The sequence below is a fragment of the Branchiostoma floridae genome, chromosome 6 (assembly GCF_000003815.2).
Source record: "Branchiostoma floridae strain S238N-H82 chromosome 6, Bfl_VNyyK, whole genome shotgun sequence".
NCBI classification, from domain to species: Eukaryota; Metazoa; Chordata; class Leptocardii; order Amphioxiformes; family Branchiostomatidae; genus Branchiostoma; species Branchiostoma floridae.
This window is the reverse complement of record NC_049984.1, coordinates 10,570,299-10,593,874: the sequence shown is the minus strand read 5'-3', so window position 1 is coordinate 10,593,874 and position 23,576 is coordinate 10,570,299. Positions and strand designations below refer to the sequence as shown.

General features: G+C 39.9%; 2 protein-coding genes across 3 annotated transcripts in view; both read left to right on the top strand.

Moving 5' to 3' along the window:
• LOC118418001 (epimerase family protein SDR39U1-like) overlaps positions 1–4,704 on the top strand; it is an 8,075-nt gene extending 3,371 nt beyond the window's left edge. The window contains exons 4-6 of one of the 2 annotated variants that reach the window (XM_035823791.1): positions 2,799–2,920; positions 3,389–3,538; positions 4,085–4,704. In XM_035823791.1, coding sequence (XP_035679684.1) covers positions 2,799–2,920; positions 3,389–3,538; positions 4,085–4,518 — 706 coding nt within the window. In that variant the 3' untranslated portion in view covers positions 4,519–4,704. Of the gene's footprint in view, positions 1–2,798; positions 2,921–3,388; positions 3,539–4,075 lie in introns of both variants that reach the window. The other variant, XM_035823790.1, reaches the window with a different exon arrangement.
• Positions 4,705–7,053: 2,349 nt separating this feature from the next.
• LOC118417323 (AP-1 complex subunit gamma-1-like) overlaps positions 7,054–23,576 on the top strand; it is a gene marked incomplete in the record, with an annotated part of 17,514 nt that continues 991 nt past the window's right edge. The window contains 25 exon segments of the mRNA XM_035822851.1: positions 7,054–7,238; positions 11,759–11,794; positions 12,545–12,756; positions 13,042–13,166; positions 13,664–13,805; positions 14,105–14,201; positions 14,510–14,586; positions 15,419–15,427; positions 16,031–16,126; positions 16,423–16,503; positions 16,625–16,723; positions 16,871–16,926; positions 17,057–17,170; positions 17,562–17,702; positions 17,865–17,919; positions 18,077–18,199; positions 18,486–18,575; positions 18,944–19,071; positions 19,423–19,527; positions 19,802–19,931; positions 20,341–20,485; positions 21,017–21,133; positions 21,372–21,532; positions 21,830–21,928; positions 22,239–23,569. Of these exon segments, the coding sequence (XP_035678744.1) occupies positions 11,779–11,794; positions 12,545–12,756; positions 13,042–13,166; positions 13,664–13,805; positions 14,105–14,201; positions 14,510–14,586; positions 15,419–15,427; positions 16,031–16,126; positions 16,423–16,503; positions 16,625–16,723; positions 16,871–16,926; positions 17,057–17,170; positions 17,562–17,702; positions 17,865–17,919; positions 18,077–18,199; positions 18,486–18,575; positions 18,944–19,071; positions 19,423–19,527; positions 19,802–19,931; positions 20,341–20,485; positions 21,017–21,133; positions 21,372–21,532; positions 21,830–21,928; positions 22,239–22,340 (2,520 nt within the window).

The window sequence follows — 23,576 nt, the reverse complement described above, 5'->3', positions numbered from 1 at the left end:
TCTCACCAACTTGCCTAATCTACCCTCCACCAAAGGAACGACAGATGTCCACTAACTGCCTGAACGATAGCTTTTCAGGATCGTGTAGAACTTCCTACATTACGTTAGAAATCGGAGACAATTTCTAATATTCCCATTACAAATGTCTCACTGAGTATAACCTTTTTTTCTTTGCAAGTGGAAATATAATGTTTGCCTGAGTTGGTTATTTACCATATACATGTACAAGGTGAAATTGTAGAACCATATTATGCCCGGTCATAACTTTCTATAGATCATTTCCGGTCATTTCTATAGATAAGCTGATGCTCATTTGTTAGGAATTGATTGATATCATAGCTACTTTTCTAGAGGCGGACTTTTCGGATATTTTTTTCTTCTTAGAAAGCCGGAATATATTTAATATACATTGTGTAATACAATATACAATTTACAATATACATTGTATGATGTAACCATATGCCCGGATATACTATGTATTTCTAGATAAGCTGATGGTCCTTGTTTAATTAGTTATTGATATCACAACTACTTTACTAGACGATAACTATGTTTTCATCCGACGACTTTGCTTGAAATAATGCTGCTGGTCGTCGAGGGTGCCGAGGGGCCCAACAAGACCTACCTGTTCCTGACGGAGCTTCCTGACGGAACATCGCTGACTGCCGCTCCTGATCGTCGCACCGACGAAATCAATACAAGGCATTCTTTCAACTTTATGTGCTTTAATGTATTTGTTGATCGTATATGTCTGTTCAATGTTGTGTTGTTTGGCGTAACTAATTAACCGTATCTGTTGAAACTTGTGAAGTCGCAACTAATATTACACTTACTTCTATGTATATACTACATACACTACATACAAAATGTACTATTATTAGGTAGCTACATTTCTAAGTCAGAATAAAGGGATTCGGGGTTCCATCCGTTGCACACTGCTGATCGTCGGGGGTGCAGCTCCACCAAGAAGCCCTAGCCTCTACCAGGCTTCGCGGATCGGTGGTTTAATTGTAGAAAATGGACAAATAGAGTCAATGGTACGCTAGGGGAGTCAGCCGGCTAGAGGAGTTGTTTTCCTCGCCGACGGCCTGGAGTACATTCAACCTTGCAGCGATCCTAGATTCTGATGTCCTGGTTTAACAACTGACACTAACATGAGGCAATAACTGTCATGAGCTCTTGATTTCAAAATCTTGATATAAAAAAATAGCATTATAGAAGTCCATCGTCCATATATTAAAAAAATTGCATTTCCGATTCATACTGCAAGAAATGTCGAGAGGGGGTTGTATGAATGAGCCCCAAAACAAAAGAACATATAATCTTCTGCTTGTACCAAGGACGTTACATCAGATGTAACGTCCTTGCTTGTACCAAACCAATGCGATTAACCTCCTTGGTCAAACTCAAAGAAGCCGCGCCCCGCCCGCATATGTGTCAATCAAATTGAGCGGCGCGGCAAGAGGGCCCGGGTCAGACCCATTTTTGCTACAATGCTACCGGTATCTGAACATCTATTAAACATATTCACCCGCAGAAAACATCTATTGGTTTCTATTTCAATAATGTAGGTCCCATACATCCGCTCAAAACCACAAAGTTTGACAACATTCCTCACTTTCTGAACCCCACACAAAACCACGCCGACTGCGTGTGTCATACCAAGGAGAAAAGTGCCTTTAAGCTCTATAGTGTATAGTGTACCCATCTTTGGTCATATCTAATAGAAAGCGAGTAAGTAGTAGCTCTAAAATACATAGTTGCACCATTCCAGATATGTATTTGCTGTGCACAGATATTCCTATCAAAATTCAAAGGTGGCTTTCAAACTGCGCACTGGTGCATGTTCCCGATCTTGATCACGCCCGGCGGCAATATCAAAGTTGCCGGTGACTTGTGTTGTCCGGTTATGTTTGGTTTTCTGCGAACATGTACAGGCGCTTTATATTGACGTTGCAATGGTTGCATTTATCTCAGTATTGTTTGAATACACATATTTTTGAATGAAGAATTATTTCAAAGAAAATATGGTTATGAGAATTGTTCTTTCGTGTTAGGAAAATAGCAAAAGTTTAAGATCGGCTAGCCATTTTACTTAAACACAGTCTAATTACGTTGCATACGCGGTAGAACCCCGCCCTTCCGACCAGACGCTGTTAAATTTCTGCCGTAAATCAGGCTGTTTGATTAATAATAATGCTCATGAATATTCCGTGTACACGGTATTCAATGAATATTCTGAATACAACCGACCGGTGAGGTGAGGTGAGGTGAGAATCGACCGCTCTTCACGTGATACCGTCCCGTAAATACGGCCGTATTACGATCGGATTTACGGCGTGTACACGATTATGCTAATCGTAATCGCCCCATCGTAATCTACAATAACGTTAGTGTTCAAAAGTGACTGTTTTACTACAGTGAGTGTTGTTGGCAGTAGGTTCCGTTCAGTGCTTCGGTCATGGCAAACTTTCCACCAGTGCAATGTATATGTTAACCGTCGCCGATCGATCTGACGTAAACAGTGACATTAGCATGCAGACCCCCATACATCCAATCAGTGCGCTCCATGTTGTGATATACAGGAACACACCATACAACATGCAATTCTGTTCAATTCTGCCATGGGGCGTAGCTACACGCAGAACAGGTCGGACCGGTTTTTCCGCCCCCAAACCAAACCAGATCGGACCGGTAATTCCGCGGTCCGGACCGGACCGGTAATTCCGAACACCCCATTTCATTGGCACTTAGCAATTCTTCTTCCATTAAATGAATGTACCGCTACTTTTTACAAGATGGACAGATGGCTTTAAGAAGGAAGTGTGGGACAGCAGAGTGGAGACAACCAAGACTCTGGCCCAGGCCATCAGTGAGGCTAGCAATCCTCCCAAGGTCTGGGTGTCCTTCTCTGGAGTAGGTAAGTGTACAACAGTCCAACAGTTTGTCTGCAACACTTGTATTTTAGACTATCAGTAATACACAGCCATGTTATCCCAAGCCTGAATCTGAGTTTAAAATTTCAAAGTAGAAACATTCAGCTTTCGATGTTTTGAACGTTGGAACAGATACTAGTAGCAAAATAGCAACCAGTTCAAAATTGACGTATTATAGTCAGACATCTTACATGTTTTCATTGTTTGTTTAAAAATAATAAAAACCATCTGAATTCAGGTACGCAAAATTGCAAGGTTTTTAAACAATAAACAACATTTGGTTAAAAAAAGTATAAAAAAAGCATGCAATGCCCTGCGTATGAAGGATGTTAGGAGTTAGCCTTGAGAGAGCATCAACTCACTGAACATGAACTCAAAACACAATAGCTGCTTTATCTAAGCACTATTCTTCCTATGTCAATAACCCTTCAAACCTTTTCCACCCTGCCCAGGATACTACAAGCCCAGTTATGTGTATGACTATGATGAAGACAGTCCTGGAGGAGACTTTGACTACATCTCTCAGCTGGCCACAGCCTGGGAGGAGGCAGCAAAACTACCAGCTGAGAACACGAACACCAGAGAGGTCATCATCAGATCAGGTGTGGAAAAGTCTAACTTGTAACTTGTAAAACCAAATTTGTAACTTGTTTAAGAGAGATCTCTCTTAAATGATTTACAAGTTTGGTTTTCTGTGATTTTTTTTACTGGCAATGATTTTTTTCTAACTATCAGTATCACTGTCCATGTAGAAGTCTTCCTTCATGCCATGGTTCACGATTTATTATGTTTTCCATTACAGAAGGGAAACATATGTTTTTGCTTTGTTTCTTCCTCTTCCTCCCTTCCAAGTGCAAATCAAACAAGGTCAATGGCCTGAACCAGACAGTTGTCACTGTGGTTTGTTAGTTCACATATACAACATGTATTTGTGGGGTAGCCTTTATCTGTTGTATTGAATGATATCAAGTTAATGAACAGTGGTTTCACTTACTAAAAATACAGTTTGAAGCCAGCATCCGCCCACTTGCTATCCCTAATTTTCTGTTATACAACGGATAAAGGTTATCCTTCGGATAAAGGTGAACTAGCATTACATATTTTCCCTTCCTGTTTACTGATACATTTCTTGCTGTAAACCTCCACAGGTGTTGTCCTTGGCCGGGATGGTGGTGCCATCAAACAGATGTATTTCTCCTTCTGGTTTGGCTCCGGAGGAGTGATAGGTGACGGAATGCAGTTCTTCCCGTGGATCCATATCAATGATCTCACCAGGCTTGTCATGCATGCCCTTGAGAATGAAAAGGTCACGGGAGTCCTGAATGGTGTGGCACCTGAGACTATCACAAACTGGGACTTCACAAAAGAATTCAACACAGTCCTACTGAGACCAGGCTTCTTCCCACTGCCAAGGCCCATCGTAAACTTTGCTCTAGGAGAAGAGAGAGCAAAGATGCTGACGGAGGGCCAGGCAGTCGTCCCAAAGCGCACATTAGAGTCTGGGTTCACTTTCAACTTCCCCAAAATAAAGATGGCATTCGATAACATGTTCTCCTACAGAAAGTGGTTCTTTTCATATTGAGGTTTGGTATGTTATCTTTACAAGTAGGAAGAGGACATGCTAATGCCGTAGTTTTATGGATCTAAAAAACGAGTAACATGTTGGAAGCACACAAATGTTTGTTGGCTGATTGTGGAATGACTGTAATGTTACCTGTGTTCACCTGATGTATAGCTATAGAAAATAAACATTACTTTATTTGGATTCTTGTATCCTGTGCTTCTTGCTTTCCTACATTTTGCCAAGTTATTACTTTCCTCATAGCTCCAAGAGTCTCCTGTTGTTTGAAGAGGATATGTAACGTCAGCCTGTGTACCATTTGTTAGTAGTTCGCTCCAACGTTAATTGTACACTATATAGTCACTTTTCGTTCCAACGTTTATTGTACACTATGTAAAGTCGCTTCTCTGCTATTCTGTATGGTAACTACAACATCTCTATCACCTTAGTATAATATTCAATTCTCATCCAAGTTTTGGATTAGGGCATGAGCAAATCAAAGAAATGGGTTCAAAAGCGATTGTTCAAACAGGTGTTCCAACACCTGAAACGTATGTTCGAACAGGTGTTGGAACGCTCATTCAAACAAGCGCTCTAGAACCCATACCTTAATTCACTCGTACTCATTAACTACATCATCACTAAATGATTTCAGTTCCCCAGATGGGTAGCAGAAGCGAACATAGGAACAAACTAATTTACCCAGATGATTCCCAGGTAAGAGGGTCTGCATGGGGGGGTCTTGGTAACGCTTAACGGTGAATTCAGGAGGCCAGGTAACGCTTAACGGTAAATTCAGGAGGCTCGGAAACGCTTAACGGTAAATTCAGAATGAGTTACAAAGCATAACATTAATATTGACATGCATTCCTATTCATACAACGCTAGAGTAGCTATATCAATGGGTGAAAATACATTGTGAGAAGCAAAAGGTGCCCAGAACCCGGAGGAATGACAGGGACAATGTCCATGACATCTGTAAATTGACAGAGGCAGAGCTCCCGGCCCGCCACAGAGGGTCACAGAGACGGCGGCAGCAAAGTTCTTATGGGGGGGGAGGTGGATTGAACTATTGTTTCAGCACATGGAGCGCCGAAGGCGCGACGCATTCCAGGGGGGGGGGTTAAAATCAAGACCCTCTTAAATGCTATTTCCTGCATTTTCGGCAAATTTTGCCGACCGACTAAGCTAGGTTGATTTTGACATTATATTTTCATCAAATTACACATGATTATACTCGTAGCTTTGGCCTCCACCCCCAGAGCCTCGACATATTTTTACCAATTCGCGCTCGGAAGGCACGAGGTGTTGCAATATAAGTCCGGGAGAATTTTAAAATCTGGACCGTCTGAAATGCCATTTACTGCATTTTGAAGGACAGATTTTGCCGTAAGACGAAGCTAAATCAAATGACATCTTATGAGAGAGAAAGGTTGTTTTTGTGTGAAAACCCACGCCCCTAACATATTTTCGCCATGTCGTCGTGAACGCCAAAGGCGCAAGCCGTCGCATTGGATGGAGGTCCGGGAAAAAACTCATTTTCTGCATTCTATGAGAACTTTTTGCCCGAAACTTAGCTATGTTTGACACTGAAATTTGTATGAATGATAAAGTTTTGAGGGAGACGCATCTGCAACGTATTTTACCATGTTTAGAGCCGAAGGCCGGGAGGCTCGGAGAAATTTTGAAATCTGGACCCTTTGAAACGCCATTTCCTGCATTTTCAGGGGTTCTATCTGGCATTTGACTTCCTTTGTATAGTATAGTATAGGTTACGAAGAATTTCTTGGTAACGGTTAACGGTAAATTCGGGATAACAAATAACGATTAACGTTGAAATAAAACGACCAATAACGCTTCACGAAGAATATACCGATAACGATTAACGTTGAATTAGAGCGGGTCGGTAACGATTAACGGTGAATTAGAATGGCTCGTAACGCTTAACGGAAAAAGGCATGCAGACCCTCAGGTAACATTACTTCTCTTACAGGAGCCTATGTGTGCACAATTTAATACAAGTAGTAACCAATACAACTTGGTGATGAACAGGGTGCAACAGATTAGCAAAAGCGTTTTCATGTCAACTTCATATTATTTCAGAATGATTCACATTCTGTGCACATTATGCCGATTTAAATTAGTTTAATGATAATTAGCAGGAAGTTTGACTTGGTAATTCACTCAGTCAGAAACAGAGATTAGGACATTTTAATAGGACTTCAAACAATTGGTAGTTTGGGCGCATATGTCAATGGAAGAAAGTCCAAACAAAATAGTAGGATCTATTGTGGAGATTCGTACAAGGAGATAGCCACTAGCTAGCTCCATCACTCATGTCACCCATGCTGCTCGCTCAACGCATAGAGTACCCTGGACACGAGATTAAGCGATGACGTCAGGATTGCCACGAGTCGGGCGAGATTTGCGGGAGTGTCAGATATAAACCTCCGCCACAAACAATATAGTGCGCGGTACAAACGGCGCTTCTCGCTTAAAGAATATCAATGGGTGATATCTATTCAAACAAGTAGATTCCAAACTGACACTTCATAGTTGTCGTGTAATATCTTTTCTCTTCAAAGTTAAGAATTTGCGTGAGGTCGTCGGTAGGAGGTGTGCGCCTGTGTGGACAGGTGGGCAGTGATCAGGCCAGGTGGCCGCCATCTTGGATTTCATGGAGAGTTCCCCCAGTGGACGTAGCACGATTTTCTTCTGATTTTGGACATTTCTAACTACAGGTGAGTACTCCCGCTGCGATCGATGGACACATTACACTATAGAGTATACATAGAATATTCTTGTGCCACCATAACAGGGCCGTTGATTACGTGATTGCAAATTTCCTGTCAGCGGAACTTGCTCACTGCCTCGTCAGTCTGGTTGAGCTCTGACATGTAGGCCAACTGGAAACATGCGGCCAGCGAATGATTTTACTCGCTAAATGACGACGCAGTCACCTAGTCACTGAAAATTAGGATCTTCTGATCACATTACGTCAGTTATAAACCCCGTGTGTTTTATGACTCCCTTGAAAATGGCACTCGAGTGGTAAACATCCTTGTCGCCGGAACACCGGTAGGTGGTTTCCTACCTGTGCCATTTTTTCACACCTATAAACGACACCTGCATTCCGTACTTCCTCATCTAAAATCCACAGGAAACAAGGCGCACAAATTATATTTGTCACGTTCGCGGAATTTCACAGTTATCGGTTTGGCTTTGAACACATTCTCAGTCTGGTACATCACATGATCAGTGATATTTATTTGGCCTAAACTCGCAGAGGCTCACCAAAGGTGGTCTTCTGACATTTCATTATGGCTCGGGTCATTGCCCCACCCCTCCCCCTTTCCCAAAATCCTGGTTTGTACATTCTCTACTAGGAGATGGGTCATACAAACAAGAATGAAGTTTCAGGAATAGGAAGGATTACAATAAACCAATGTTAATGTCTCTATTGAGTTTGGTTATAAATACGGTGATGTCTTTGATCATGTTGATTTGCACTTTGATGATGTGCATGGGAGATCAGAGTCCACAGGTGTACAAATATACATAACCATTGATGTCTCTATAGCTTGGTTCTAAGTCATTTCATAGGCATTGTCACTGAAATAGCTGCAATCCTGCAATCTGATTGGTAGCTGCCAGTAGAACATGAAATGTTACAAATTATAAAGCTGCAGAGAACATCAGATGGAATAGAAATCTTGGCAAGCATTATTTGTTTACTCAAAGTACAGAGCTGCCTACATGTAGAAACACATTTGGGTTACAAATGCATCAGACGTAAGATATTGCTGGAAAGTCATCGAAAGTAAAGATTGACAGCAAGAGATCCATAATGAAAAACATATCTGTGAATGGCAGAGGTCAATGTCAAAGCAGAGATAATCACAATGCATGACATTTTATTACAAGTTTGACTTTGGCCCCGTTCATGATACAAAAAATGAAACGGTTCTATCGGTTACTATCGGTTAGGTAAGCTGAAACGGATAAGTTTTGTCATCATGGACGGTCCGAAACGGATCTGAAGCGATAGGAAACGGTTTGTTCGGAACCTCCTCGCGAGGTAGTATTGAAACGGTTTCTTCCTTATCCGGAATTGCGAATTTGCATCATGAACGCAAAAGCGGCGCGATCCGTTTTACATCCGGGCATGTGCGTTCATATTTGATGGCGCCACGGGGGAAAAGTACAATTTTTAACTTGTCATTCGGGTGTTTCGGCCGCGTTTTCAATTGTACGATTCGTTTCTATAATCAGGCCGCCTCCTGGTCGGACTGAGGAGCTAGCAGTCCTGATATCGCAAGGGGAATGTGTCAGGAGATCCAGTGGAAATGTCATAGCATAGCATATATCGGGACCACAATGTTTTCAGAGACATTTCCAAGGTCATAACAGAACCCAGCTTGGAATTCAGTAAGACGTTGGTTCAATTACGATCAAAGACCAATAATCTGACACAGAAGTACAAGTTTGGGCAAGATCACAACAACCTCAGGGGTCAGAGGTCGTATTACCTTGTCTTTTCAAGGAACTGAAACGGTTTGCAAGTTTGCATCGTGAACGCAAAATGCAAACCGTTTCCTGTCGTTTGCTGTCGGATTTCCAGGCCTAACCGATAGAACTGTTTCATTTTTTGCATCATGAACGGGGCCTTTGTGGGTTAGCTTGTTGCATGTGTTTCACCTTAACTAGGCTTTACCCTTTTCTTGTGACAGTTACTTTAGTTTCAATTTGTTGAAATTGAATGTTGTTTACCTACCTACCTATTTAGGTGTGTATATAAACTTATATTATAAGGTATGTAATGGCACAGTACAAATACAGACACAAGAAAAGTCTCAAATGTTAAGAACATTGAGATAGTTGAGATGTTTTAGCAATTAGGTTGATGAAATATTTATAAGGACAGAATACGGTACAAGGGTAGATCTGAATGCAGGTCAGTTAATTCCCAAGATACATATACCTTGATCGGAAGTTGATGTTAACCAGAACCAAAATGGGAAATTGAACTACCAATTTATTTTCTACATGGGCAACTGCCAGCTTTCTTTACAAAATGAAATGATTGAATCATTTGAGTGCAGATTACTGGTCCCTCAGTGAAAACATTTGATCAGTGCTATATTAGTGCAAGACATGGCATGGATACGAAAAAATGACCAGGACTAAGATAGGATTGTACTGTGACCTTGACATGACCTTCCACAATGATGCATATTTTTCCTTTAAATTTAATGCAATGTATCAACTTCAACTTTATCTTATAAATAAAATGGACTGATGAAAATGAAAGCTTGTGGAAAACATCTGACCATTTCCAAAATCTATCCATTTGCTGGAGTAATTGTTACTTTGCATATTCTCTTACCTGGATGTCTAATATTCATTGACACAACAAAAGTCCTATATGCTACTCCCTCAAATTCTTATAGATATACAGGATTACGTAAGTATATAAGTATGTATAAGTAAATTGTAGTATTATAAATAGGGTAATGTACATGTATTGCTGACACAAGCAAGAGAGAAATTTGTGTGCAAGGTTAAAAATTCAAAATCACTTATTGTTCATCTTTACTCAACTTTCAAATGATGTTTATATGAAATTCCCTAACCAAAGATTAGTTCTTGTCTTTGGGAACATTATAGAATGGCATGTGGATTCATTAGACTTAGTGTGGTCATGTGACATGTTAATACCATAGTTCTCTCTATGTACCCTTGACATTCTCAAGGTAAACCTTAAATGCCAAAATTGTCAGTGACATATAGTAAACAGTCACTTGTCTCCAGTTTGTCATTGAAGAACATCAGTTAAAATGTCAATATAGATTAGTTACCTTGCAAGTTTATAGTGACAATGTGTGTGACATGGACTTTAATAATGTCTGTATTTGTTCTTTGGTATACATTTTATCCTGGACCTTAGGCTAACAGATGAGGCACTGTGTTTTTATGTGTGCAATAGTTTCCAGAGACATGTAAAACATTTTACAATATTGAATTGTTCTTGTAGATATGAAAGCCATGTCGCTGCTGTGATTCAAATGCCCATAAGAGCTGCAGTAAGAAGGCAAGAATGCAATGTAGAAGGCCATTATGGAAACACTTACATGGATACATACCTATAGACCTCTTCTAGGCCATTGGAAAAAGCATTCAAGACATTGATGTATTTGCTTATGTGCAAATTTGCCCAAGTTACATGTTGTGCCTATTGCCATAACCTCCTTTATGGGACCTCAGAATGAGTCAGATCTTTCATTCCATGATGCTTCCTGCTATACATTAAAATGTCTTGTATTTTCCCTTGGCTCTATAAAAGTAATGTTCAACAGCCAATTACCACAGTAGGGAGGCAGTAGAGCAGAAAGCAAAGAAGAGAATTGCGCAGCTGTGACTCCAAGTAGAATATTGTGGGAGAAATTAGTTGAAAATGAGGCCCATTGGGGCCTGGTTCGTTGCAACTTGTAAGATCCATCCAAAGACTAATTGCAACATTAGAGGTTTCTATGTGGAACGTAATGACCTGAACCTGAGGCTGCAGGTAGGGTAGTAATGAGGCTAGCAATGCCACATTATTTTGGCTAGATTACTCACAAACTCGTTTTTCTTGTGTCTACAATTAGAAGGCACTGTAACTTTGATGGGGCATCCAAATGTTTCATAGGAAAAGGGTGACAGCCTTTTGACAAGAATGTTATTAGGCTTTTATATATCTTTATGATACACTAGAAGTTTCAGTGAATCTTTATGGTATACTTCAGTTCTATTATAGTATATTCAATGAATCTCTATTAGTACTAGTAGTAGATCATTGAGGTAGATTAGTGTTTTCTAGCCTGCTGATGTATAGCTTTGGGGCAAAATTTCCCCTTGGCTCAACGTCAAAGCAACATTTTGCTTTCAGACATTACTTAAAAAAATCATTGAAGCACATTATACAGGTCAAATTTATGATAAAGGCTTTATACCGTTGGTCAATGTATATTGATTGTATCCCTGGAGGAAAGTTGTGATGTCCCTGATGATGATTATTTTTTGCTTAGTCATAGATATTTGGCCATGATGTTATTTATTGTAATATTATATAATGTTGATAAAAGGTGATAAAAGGTAGACATTGACATTAAATCATCTGTATATGGGATTTTATTTATGTTGGTATAAAGGTATAATCCATATGTTGATTTATGTATTGAAGCTGTGTTAATTTTTGATCATATTCCTGACTGTTTTACAGAAAACGGGTAACCTGCCCCCATGAGTCAGCTACTGGGTAAGGGCTGCAAATCTTGCCACAGACGGCTTCCTGGCTGTTTGCAACATTTAAATGAGTGCCTTACAGTATTTGAAGTGGCTTGCATGTTAGTAGAAAGAATGTTACGTAAATTTATATTAAAGGAGTATTGAAATATGGAAATAAAAAATCTGTGCAAAAAGACAACTCCCATGACATCATCACCTCCTGTTAACAATTACTAACTTAATGTAAGATTTTCCAGTTTGATAGTAGAACACCGGATTCGATGATGCCACTGGAATTGTAGACCTGAAGGTCACATGATTTTATTTCTCGGCTTAGATTAAAATTCTCTGAGAACATATTATATTTTGCAAGTCACTTCAAAGCTTATGATGCGTTCCTTTAACTATGTAACAGTAACACATTTCTTTGTCAATAATACTTCAGTTTTACCTCTATGTTAGGTGGAGGTGTTTCTTCTTCTTCTTTCCTGTGTCTCTTTTCTCTTCTTTCGCTGTTTAGGTTGCTCTCAACTAATACAAGTCGTTTTGTTGGCTGGCAGCAAATGGAGTAAAGCTCAACCTGTGCCTGTCTTTTATAACAAGGATTAAACTTAAAGCCATAATCTGTTGTATTCATATACATTTGATTATTGTGGGTGATTGTAATGTAAAGCTAACCATTTCTATTGTAAGATTCTGCTTGTACATAATATCTACCTCAGTATTATACATGTACTTCAATAGTTTTAATCATACCATCCAATCACCTGTGTGTCTACAGAAAAGTTGACAATGCCGGCGCCGGCTAAGCTGCGCGACCTGATCCGGCAGATCCGATCGGTCCGCACCCAGGCCGAGGAGAGGGCTGTGATTGAGAAGGAGTGTGCGAGTATCCGTGGCATGTTCCGAGACGAGGACAACACCTATCGCTGCCGTAATGTGGCCAAGCTACTGTACATCCACATGCTGGGCTATCCTGCACATTTTGGACAGGTATGTTTTTTTTATGTGATAGATAAGAAATGTATGTAGCATAAATGTTTCACTTGTAAGTAGATATTGATATTGAAGCTACATGATGTAAGATAAAATGGCATATCTAGTATCATTTGTCTTACTATGTGAGCCTTTTTAAGGGACTTGAATATGAAAGTAGGTTATACATCTTATCTAGAGAGAATATGAAAATTAACAGTAAACTCTGCTTGAGAAGCCCTCTCAATCTGTTGCTTCATCAAAGTTTAATTCCTACTTAACTTTCGATGTCACTCTTTTCAGCTGGAATGCTTGAAGTTGATCGCGTCCCCCAGATTCACAGACAAGCGGATTGGTTACCTTGGTGCAGCTCTCCTGCTGGATGAGAGACAGGATGTTCACCTGTTGGTCACCAACAGTCTCAAGAAGTGAGTTTATTATATGGATTATTTTAGCAACTTGGTTGTGGAGTGGGTCCCAAGGTTTGTATTAGACTTGGGAGACCTTGCATGTAAGGTAGGTCATCACAGGTATCAGGGAATGCTAAATCTGCAGAGAAGGATCATCTTTCAAGACTGTAATTAAAAAGAGTGAGAATGATTACTATAATGATATGCATTGCAAAACTACGTATGATTGAAATGCCAGGCATTATGAGTAGGTAGAGAAGGATTTATGGAGGCTTCTGTATTTGCCGAAAATATTTCCAAATTGCAGAACAAATTTTGCCAGTCTACAATATTGCAGAACACTGGTAATAAAGTACTTCAACCACTCACAGTCCTTGTACAAACCTACTGTCCCAAACTCGAACTTAGAACCTAAGTCATAGAACACATACAAATCTCCACAGTGTACAAAGGAATTGTGGTCACTGGATGCCATCATTGATAACTCACAATACATTTTGTGATCTGTTTCCTAGTGACTTGAACCACAACACCCAGTTTGTGGTGGGGCTGGCGCTCGGCACCCTGGGAAATATCTGCTCTGTCGAGATGAGCAGGGACTTGGCAGGAGAAGTGGAGAAACTCCTCAAGTCGTCCAATGCTTACATCAAGAAGAAGGTAAGATTTCTGTTTCACCTTATCCTACTTTTGGCTCATCTAAGTGACATCATTACATTAAAAAGTAGCATACAGATGAGAAGTAGCTGAAAGGTTTTGAGTGTTTTAAAATCTCGTTGTTTAGCAGTGTAATATAAACTTTTGATGACTTGCCTGTTAATGTACATTAGAACTGAATTCGTAAAGGGAAGGTTTTACTTCCAGGATTTGAAAGAAAATGTATGGCTAAGATATATAGATTGGGCTGAGATAGTTTGGAAAGATAAATATTAATGCTACAATGACAAATGTTGTTTCAGGCTGCTCTATGTGCAGTTCGCATCATAAGGAAGGTTCCAGAATTGATGGAGATGTTCTTACCAGCCACAAAGAACCTGCTGAATGAGAAAAATCATGGTGAGAGATATTTGTTTATGTCATCCTTCCCTTCATGCCATTATTGAATCACTGATAACATTTGAATAGCTTTTGTGCATATGGTGTTGACAGGTGAAAAAAAAGCCATTTCTGCATTTGTGTTTTGAACCTTTCCAATGTAAAAGGCAAACATACAAATTTGCACGGCCCAAGTTCAATGAAAGTAGAAAGAGTTAACAATTTATATGGATTGTCAATAAATATCAAGGTCAGAATAAAAGTTGTGTATATGGTATGGTTTATAAGAAAGCTACATTAGGTGCTACAATGTTTTGCTGTCCTTTTAGGTGTCCTGCTGACAGCGGTGTGTCTGATCACAGAGATGTGTGACAAGAGCCCAGATGCTCTGGCTCACTTTAGGAAGGTAAGACATAATTGGCATCATCCTTCTGTATGTCACATGGTACCCAGTCCTCTCTGTCTTTGCCTTTAAACAGGGCATTCCAACAATATATCAATTAAACTTTCTTGTCATAAACTCAAAAACTACCCTGAGTGAATTGAAGTTTTGGTGGCTTGAATTATGATGGATATTGTCATTGGGAAAATATCTGCAGTAGCAAGAAAGATAAGCTTAGCGTGGCATTAAGGCCTGTTTGTGAGAACATTGGATGTATTTGTGAAAAGGTACCTTCAAAGTTTGTTCACAACTTGAAGAAAAAAATTGTACTTTCACTTTTGATTTTCCTTCTTAAGTCTTTGGTCCCTAAAGCTTTCATATCTTGAAGCTTTCTCTTGTGTCTGTATGTGTATTCAACATTGTCTTGTAGTTAATAGTGTAGCCATGTAGCCATCTTTAGATTAGATGTTGATGGTGTTGTTTCTCTGTGAATGCAACAGGTAATGGTGTGTGTTTGTCTTTTGTACTAGATATGCCAAAATTAGAATGTAATTCTTGCATGCACTTGAAATTGCTGATTAGTAAAATCTGGCTTCTATTATCACTGAATGTGTTGATCCTTGGTTGTGGAATATCTCTGCATGTTCTGAGATGTTCAATGTAAAAAAAAATTGTTAAGTTTGCATGATGGAAGCCTAGCATAGTTGCCTGCTTGGAGCTCGTAACTTCCATATTGTTTGGCTTTTGTACTATATTCCATCATCATGCATTTGTGTTGTATACCCAGTCAATATGATCACCTTTAGATTGTTTCATGACTAATGTGCCTAATTTTTCTTTGCATGTAAAATTCAAGCAGAATAAGGTATGTTCCTCCATCATGACTTCTTGCGCTCTTGTGTGGATGTCTCTTAGCACTATTGGTGGCTGTGGTGGGTGATCCTGTGCCTGTCGTCTACTGTAAAACTGGATTAGATAAAAGCAGTAAATGCAATGCATGCAACGTACGCTGCCAACTCATGGAACACTCATTGCATGCAGATATGCTGCACAATCAACACATTGATATTGATGAAAGATAAACACTTTCATGTGCATGCTGTTTAGCTGTCATTGTATGAAACAGTATTTCTTATATTGGTTTCTTCATCTTTGTTTATAATTATTCTACATTGTGTTGTGTCTTATAAACAATTTGTTTATTTTTTGTAAAACTCAACTTCTACTTCCTACTCTTCTTTGCTCTGCTATCTTAGTCTTTTAGATTCAATGTTGTACTTTTTGTTAGTACTAGACAAAACATTGTCTCCATATTTAGATGTTGTTTGATGATTGCCTTATCTCAGTTTTGCCTTGTGTGACTTTCTTAATTCCATCATGTTTGTAGAAGTAGCCTGATTTGCATTTCACCTGCAAACAAATTATTTTGCAACATGGTTACCAATGTGGAGGTCTGTTCCTCTTGTAGATGGTCCCACAACTGGTGCGAATCCTGAAGAACCTTATCATGGCAGGGTACTCTCCAGAACATGATGTGTCCGGAGTCAGCGATCCATTCTTACAAGTAAGGAGATTAGTGTCTGAATTGTGTGGTAGAATTGTGCTGTTATTTCAGTTTTCAAGGGCCTCAGTATCTCAGCCAATGCTCAAGTTAAAACATATACTTGGTTGATGAAGGAACTGTCTTGCTTTTTACCCTTGCCAAAGAGGTTATATTTTCAGTAGCGTTTGATGACCTTACAGCTTGTGTTGTTACTGATGTGGCTATTGCAGTGTGCAATACCTTGTGTGTTTGTGTTTCTTTGCTAGCTATGTATGTCAGTTACCCATGACATTTCTAATATCTTTCTTCCTTCCTAGGTGAGGATATTGCGGTTGCTGAGGCTTCTGGGAAAAAATGACAGTGATGCAAGTGAAGCCATGAATGATATTTTGGCACAGGTAAGATTTTTTTTCTTTTTCTCCCATATTAGACAAATTAGAGGAGGACTTTCTTATTAAGTATTATGGTCTTATTTATTTTGTTAGGAACAAGTAACAAGACCTGTTACATTTTTTCCAGGTTGCCACCAACACAGAGACAACAAAGAATGTTGGGAATTCAATCCTGTATGAAACAGTACTCACTATCATGGACATCAAATCAGAGAGTGGGCTTAGGGTAAGGAAAATGAAGCCAGTACAAATTTTACTCACATTGCCTCCTCCATCTGCTTTTCCTCTCATGTTAACACCATTATTATGATCTTTACCAAGTCTTAAGCCTTGTTATTAACTAGTTTCAAATGTTCTATTGCCTTATTTTCAGGTTCTAGCTGTAAATATTTTGGGAAGATTCCTGTTGAACAATGACAAGAACATAAGGTAAGCATTCAATCTGTTCATTTTGTCCTTCATTACCAAATCATTTGTTTACACCTTTGGTGGAAAACATGTTCCGTACATTCAACAAATAAACTAGTAACCATATATACCACTGTTTGTTCCCCATCAGATATGTAGCCTTGAACTCCTTGTTGAAGACAGTGCAGACAGATTTGAATGCTGTCCAGAGGCACAGAAGCACAATAGTGGATTGTCTGAAGGACCCTGACATCTCCATTAGAAAGTAAGTGGCAGGAAAATTTCATATTCACCTTGGTGTATTATTGCAGCCAGTAGGTACCCAAACTGAGTTATGAGGCTGTTATACATGCTTGACACAGGACTCCAATTTTACTTTCCTTCCAAAAGACGAATGGAATCCCTTACAATACGTCTGAGCTGAGCCGACCCTGGGATAGAACTCAGGCCCACGGATCCATGGAATTGGATACAGATGGCCAGGCAGCGGCGGTTGCTTTGCCGCTTCGCCACAGAAACAAAAGTCATGGATGTCTTGAAGTCAAAGAAAAAAAGCCCTTACCTGCTTTGTAAATTCTTCTTCTCCCAAGACTTGTGTTTTCTAGTGTGTTCCACTACTTGTATATTTATTGTTTCTCATTGTGCACTCTAATTAGACGAGCAATGGAGTTGAGCTTTGCACTGGTGAACAGCAACAATGTACGAGGGATGATGAAAGAGCTTATCTTCTTCTTGGAGAAGGCTGACCCCATCTTTAAAGTAGACTGTACTTCCAACATCTGCATAGCTGCCGACAAGTAAGTGGAGAACTCTGTATCTTATGTCCCAAATGTCAAAATAGTTTCAACGTTATTATATTTATCTCATTTCATCATCAATGTTGTTATCTAGTTCATTTGATTATCTATGTGATGTACTTGTGTAGAGTATATTTGACCCCAACTCTCAATTTGTTTCAGATATGCTCCCAACAAAAGGTGGCACATAGACACTATGTTGAAAGTTTTGTCAACGGTAAGTACATTATCGTAATCTTAACTATTGCAATATGAAAGTATGTTTCTTATAGATGTATAGCATTTTCAATGATCACTTAAGTAGCAAGACATATACATAGAAAAAACGAATGTTGTGACAGATATTTACATGTAATGTTTCTATCTTGCCCCAGGCTGGTAGCTATGTGAGAGATGATGTGATTGCACACATGATCTCCCTAGTGTCGGAGGCCTCTTCACTACAGGCCTACACAGTACAGCACCTCTTCAGGGCTATCCAGGAGGACATCACACAGGTGGGTATTCATTTGACTCAATACTGCCAATGCCTTACTAGTACTCATTTTCGGATTAGTTGCAGTTTTGCAAATCTTCTATTAAATTTTCCTTGAAGTTTTTGACTCTGTTATTGATGTTAACAAATAATTCCCTGCTTACCCCTGAATCATACAATCCCTCACCACTACACATAACCTTTTTTCTACAGAAGCATTGTGTATACAGAAGCCTTGTTGTTCACACTTAGAAAGTGCAGTTTTAAGTAAATAGAAGAAACCATGTTACTTGTACCTCCCTGTACAGCAACCCCTGGTCCAGGTGGCCTCCTGGTGTGTTGGAGAGTATGGAGATCTCCTCATGTCAGGGCAGGTGGAGGAGGAAGAGCCTCTTCAGGTGAGTCCCTAGCTTCAGGAATGTGTCTCAAGACCCAGCATCATCATCAAGCAGGTTGGGGTGAAGCTTTGAACAAGAGTTATTTTGAGAAGGCCATTTTCTTACAAGTGTAAGTAGTGAAGGCTTCACTAGCATTGAGGATGTAACTGTGGAAGGATGAGCAAATGTGGTTGTCACTGGAATGATTTTTACCACTAATTTTGTGTGAAACAGTGATATCTGTGGTTTTTTTTTCTCTTGCAAATGTTCTACCATTCCTTTCAAATGTTTAGTAATGGAAGTAATTGTATATGTGAGTATATAGATAGTGCAATTAGGTAATATGGTAACATGTACATCAACAGTGACCAAGATTTCTCACTATGCAGGTGACAGAAGATGAGGTTTTAGACACACTGGAGAAAATCATGAACAGTTCTGGTTCGTCAGCTGTCACAAAATCCTTCACACTGACTGCAGTGATGAAGCTCAGCACACGCTTTACACAGACAATACCGTGAGTTATGTTCATCTTCCTGCGTGTTTTTACGTTTACTGTGTTATAGATAGATCTGATGGTATGCCAGTTACGTTGTAGTATAGTAATGAGTTTAGTCAGAACAGCATTGATGACAGTATGTCTCTTGCAGTTAAAAAAAACATCAGTCTGCACTGTACCTACACAGCTAACCTTCATGGATTGAAACAATGTAATGTCATGAAGAAAACACATTATAAGTCTTTAAAAGTATGAGAGTCTAGGTAACAAAGGAATTTGGCAAGCTAGAACTAGAAAACTGGCCATCACAAGCTCACAGTTACATACCTTGTAGTTCAAGCTAACCCGTATATTCTCTTCGCTGTCCAGCCGAATCCAAGCCTTAATGGATCAGTTTGGCAGCAGCGTGGACATGGAGTTACAGCAACGATCTGTAGAATTTGCCAAACTCTTCAAGTCTTATGATCATATGAGGTAAGGAATATACTTTCAGACTTAAGCTCCAGAAGCTGTGAAGTTTGTTGCTTCTCTGATATTCCCTTTGCCCTTCCTTCTTTTGTGACTTTATTCTTTTATGTTCTTTGTTTGTACATGTATATGAATAAACAAAGGTTCAAACAGAGGTGATATATTTGATGGCTTTACTATGATAAAACATTGTATGTCTGAAATGATGCAGTATACTAACAAGGCAGTTGGTGGCTCTCTTGATCTCGCACTCATCTCTAGCCTGCTGCTCTTCCCTTAGGTCTGGTCTACTTGAGAGAATGCCACCACTAGATGCCAAGGTAGGAAGTAAAGGAGAGGGAGAAGCAAACACAAATGGAGAGACCACGGCAGTTTCACCTCCTGCTAGCCCTGCTGTCAAACAGGAAGAGGTCAGTATTCTAACCATCAAATGTTCAATTGAGTCAGATTTATACTCCTGTGAAGGTCTGAAGTAGCTTTATAGGCTTGTTCTTGTGGACGTGAGTTAACAACTTTTTTTGTAACGGCATGTAGCATGCGTAGTCCAGTGGATAGTGGCACTGGACATGAGCTCGATTCCGTCTGCGTCGCTCACCTGACATGCACACTACTGGAAAGGGTTGCAGTCCTTAGGCTGGGACGTTAAACTGTTCTCCAATATCCATTGTGCTTGTCAAAAAAGAGCTGGGGGAACTTCCCTGGTACAATGAACCTGTACATACTGTCTCTGTCTTTAGTGAGCTAAAACTGGATTTAGACCACTTCACTTTTCCTTATCAGTACAACTAATCCTAAGATTGCTGTTTGCCCACCCTACAGGGTAATGCATTGCTGGACTTGTTAGGAGGAGGGCCAAGTCCTGCCCCAGTCATCCCACAAGTGGAGAAGCCTGCAGCACCACCTGCAGCCAGTAACGACCTGCTGGGAGATCTGCTGGGCTTGGACCTGTCCTCACCTGCTGCAGGTTAGTATGTCTTTCTTCTTAAACTGTCTTCTTCTTTATTGTCTTGGACTTCATCAGGTTGAGGGCTCTAAGCAAAGCACATTCATGTAAGGAATTACACAGTCTGTAAGGTTTGATCCACTCAAACTGGGATGAATCCCTACTCTTTGGATAAGGAATCTTACTCTCGATGTTGAAAGTATGGCTCTTGGGACCTCCATGCTGTCCGGGGATGTCCCTAAAGCGGGATGTTCATTTTCACCCAAGGGAATTGAAGAAATTTGTGTAAAGGGCACAACATAGAGGCATGTTAGAACAAACTCAGGACCTCTTGGTTTGGGGCTAAACATCTTCACCATTTCACCACACGATGCCAAACAACTGGGCATAACTTGTTCAGGCCATGTACTGATATAGCCACTTTTCTACATAGCCCATTGATGTATAAAAATGGGTGATTGGTCCATTATTTCCTGAATAGACTGTGCTTCGCCAAGTATGAACAAATTCCTTTGCAAGTCTTCAATATGCAGTCGATCTCTGCCCTTCCAGGTCCAGCTCCCATGGTGCCTGGCATGAGCGCTCCCCAGCCCCAGGTGGACATGTTAGGAGGCCTGATGGACGGGGTCACTCCACAACCAGCCGTGCAAATGTCTGCCAACAATCTAGGTGACTATTACAACAGATACTCTCTCATTGGTGGACCTGCTAATTTTTGTGGGCAGCTATGACCAATCTATAACATAAATGAATGACGAAGTTTTTTTATTCACAACCAAGAAGTAACAACAGTGAACATTTGGTGATAGACCATCACCTTTATCTATGCAATAAGGACTGATTCTACTTCATCACATTTTACATGTAGGTAATGGGATATTGACCTGTCTGTGAATTGTGTTTCCAGGGATCCCGTCACTAATAGCATATGAAAAGAATGGGCTCAAGATCGAGTTCAGCTTCCAGAAGGACAACAGCAATGCTAACGTAGTTATCATCACGCTGACGGCCACCAACAGCACGGATACACCCATGGATGAGTTTGTGTTCCAGGCTGCAGTTCCAAAGGTATGTGACATTACTTTTGCTGAAAAGTGCCATTTTTGTCAGAAATACTTTCTAACATATCAAACAGATTTTGATGATTGTTTTGTAGCCAGTCATTTGCTTGGGGAACTGAGTCATGTCATACTGCTATACTCAAAATCTTTTTCCAGGAGACTTAATGGAGGCGGTCTAACTCCCCTTGTAGCTTCCTCTCTCACTGCAACTCTCAAGTTTGTAAATTCAGCTGCAGAAATATGAAAAAGGATAAGAATGGGAGGAAATTGTCATGCTTACTTTGTCCTGTATTGCCTCCCATAGACATTCCAGCTTCAGCTCCAGTCCCCATCTGGTAGTGTGGTCCCCGCATCCAACATGGGAGTGGTCACACAGGTCATCAAGATCCTCAACCCACAGAAAGTGAGTCAGCTTTTTTTGTATGTATTCCCTATCAACAAGGCCTCAATGTGATCTTCTTGGGATCATGGAAAAGCAGGACTATCACCAAAGATTATGAACAGCTCATCAAAAAGCTGTCATAATAACATATTGTGAAGTCTACTACATTTTTTGTTGTATCTTTGACATTTGTCAGACCATTTCAATGGAATAGAAACTAATCCTGTGTTGACCATAGACAAATCCTTGGCAAGAAAAGTCGGTTCTTGCAACATTTCAGTAACAATTTCTTGTTGTGGTTCTTACATGTTTCTAACATTTTCTTTTCTAGGCACCAATCAGGATGAGAATAAAGTTGACGTACAACTACAAGGGAAACAATGTCAACGACATGGGAGAAGTGAACAGCTTTCCAGCGGCTCTGTGGCAATGACCCTAGCCTTACTGTAGTGTATTAGTACTGTGCTGGTATGGGTGGTAGACATACTGACACAGTACATGTGTATTGTTAGTTTGTTAACATGCTTATAGACTCTGCACTCAATCAGAGTTTTGCCATGCATTGTCTGGACTTTCAAGCGCGGCAGACTCCAGGGAAAAGGCCTTCAGTGATTATCTTCTCTTAGAAATTGTATAAAATTTGTACAGAGGAAAATTGTTGGTGCCGAGGAGCATTCAGATGATATGGTGTAGAGGTTAATGAAAATCCCTTAGCATTTGGATGATGTATTGATGATTAGTGCGGGAGGACACTGTGCAATGGAGCATATTAACAGGCTAACAGGAGTCTGTCACCATAGTCCATAGATAAGTCATTAGTATGCAAAGTCCAATAGGCCTTTAAAGATCAACTCGAATTGTGAATAATATGTGATCCATATATTAACCTTCTTGCAAAAAAATATGTGCTTGGTTCCATCTTATCTTAGAAGTTACTTTTCTCTATCATATGTTTTGCCCCATCCTTCAGTTTTGCAAACATGGCATAGGATTGCTTACAGGTTGTCATCTGTAAACTCAACAGATATGACCTCTGCTGGATGTCTTTCCAATCGAAAAATAACTCAATTTCAGGACTGCAACAAGTTAGGAAAATCCTGCCACATCCTTTCCTTTGGCTACAGTAGTGGGATGATGCCAAATTGGAATAATTATGGTCCTGGAAGCAGTGACAATTGTTTCATGATATTTTAAGAAAAGCAAAAAGATGATAAGTTTGATGTACAGCATTTATAACAGCACAAGAATTTCACTGGTGATCGAAAAGAAAAACTTGACCAGTGTATGTGGTCAATCAAAAATTTTGATAGCAACTGCTCAGTTTCTGTAAATATCTGTTGAACATTTGATGCAAAGAAACTTGAAAGGCTTAGTTTGTGTAATGTGTATCCCTTGCTACATGTACTTGTATTGTTAGTTTCTATACATCTAATCAAGATGAGCAAAATCATTTAAAGGGAGAGCCACGTGTATTATATCATCTAGCTCCTGTGTTCCAGTCCTTTGTTACCTAGTGCTACATGTAGAATACACTTTGCTGTAGCATACACACGTGCTGAAATATTCTAATCAAAAGCCACAAGGTAATATGATAGAGGGAAGGAACTACTGTAAAAAAAAAGGATATAAAATTACTGAACAAAATTCTTGAGCTTCACAAAACCTTTCC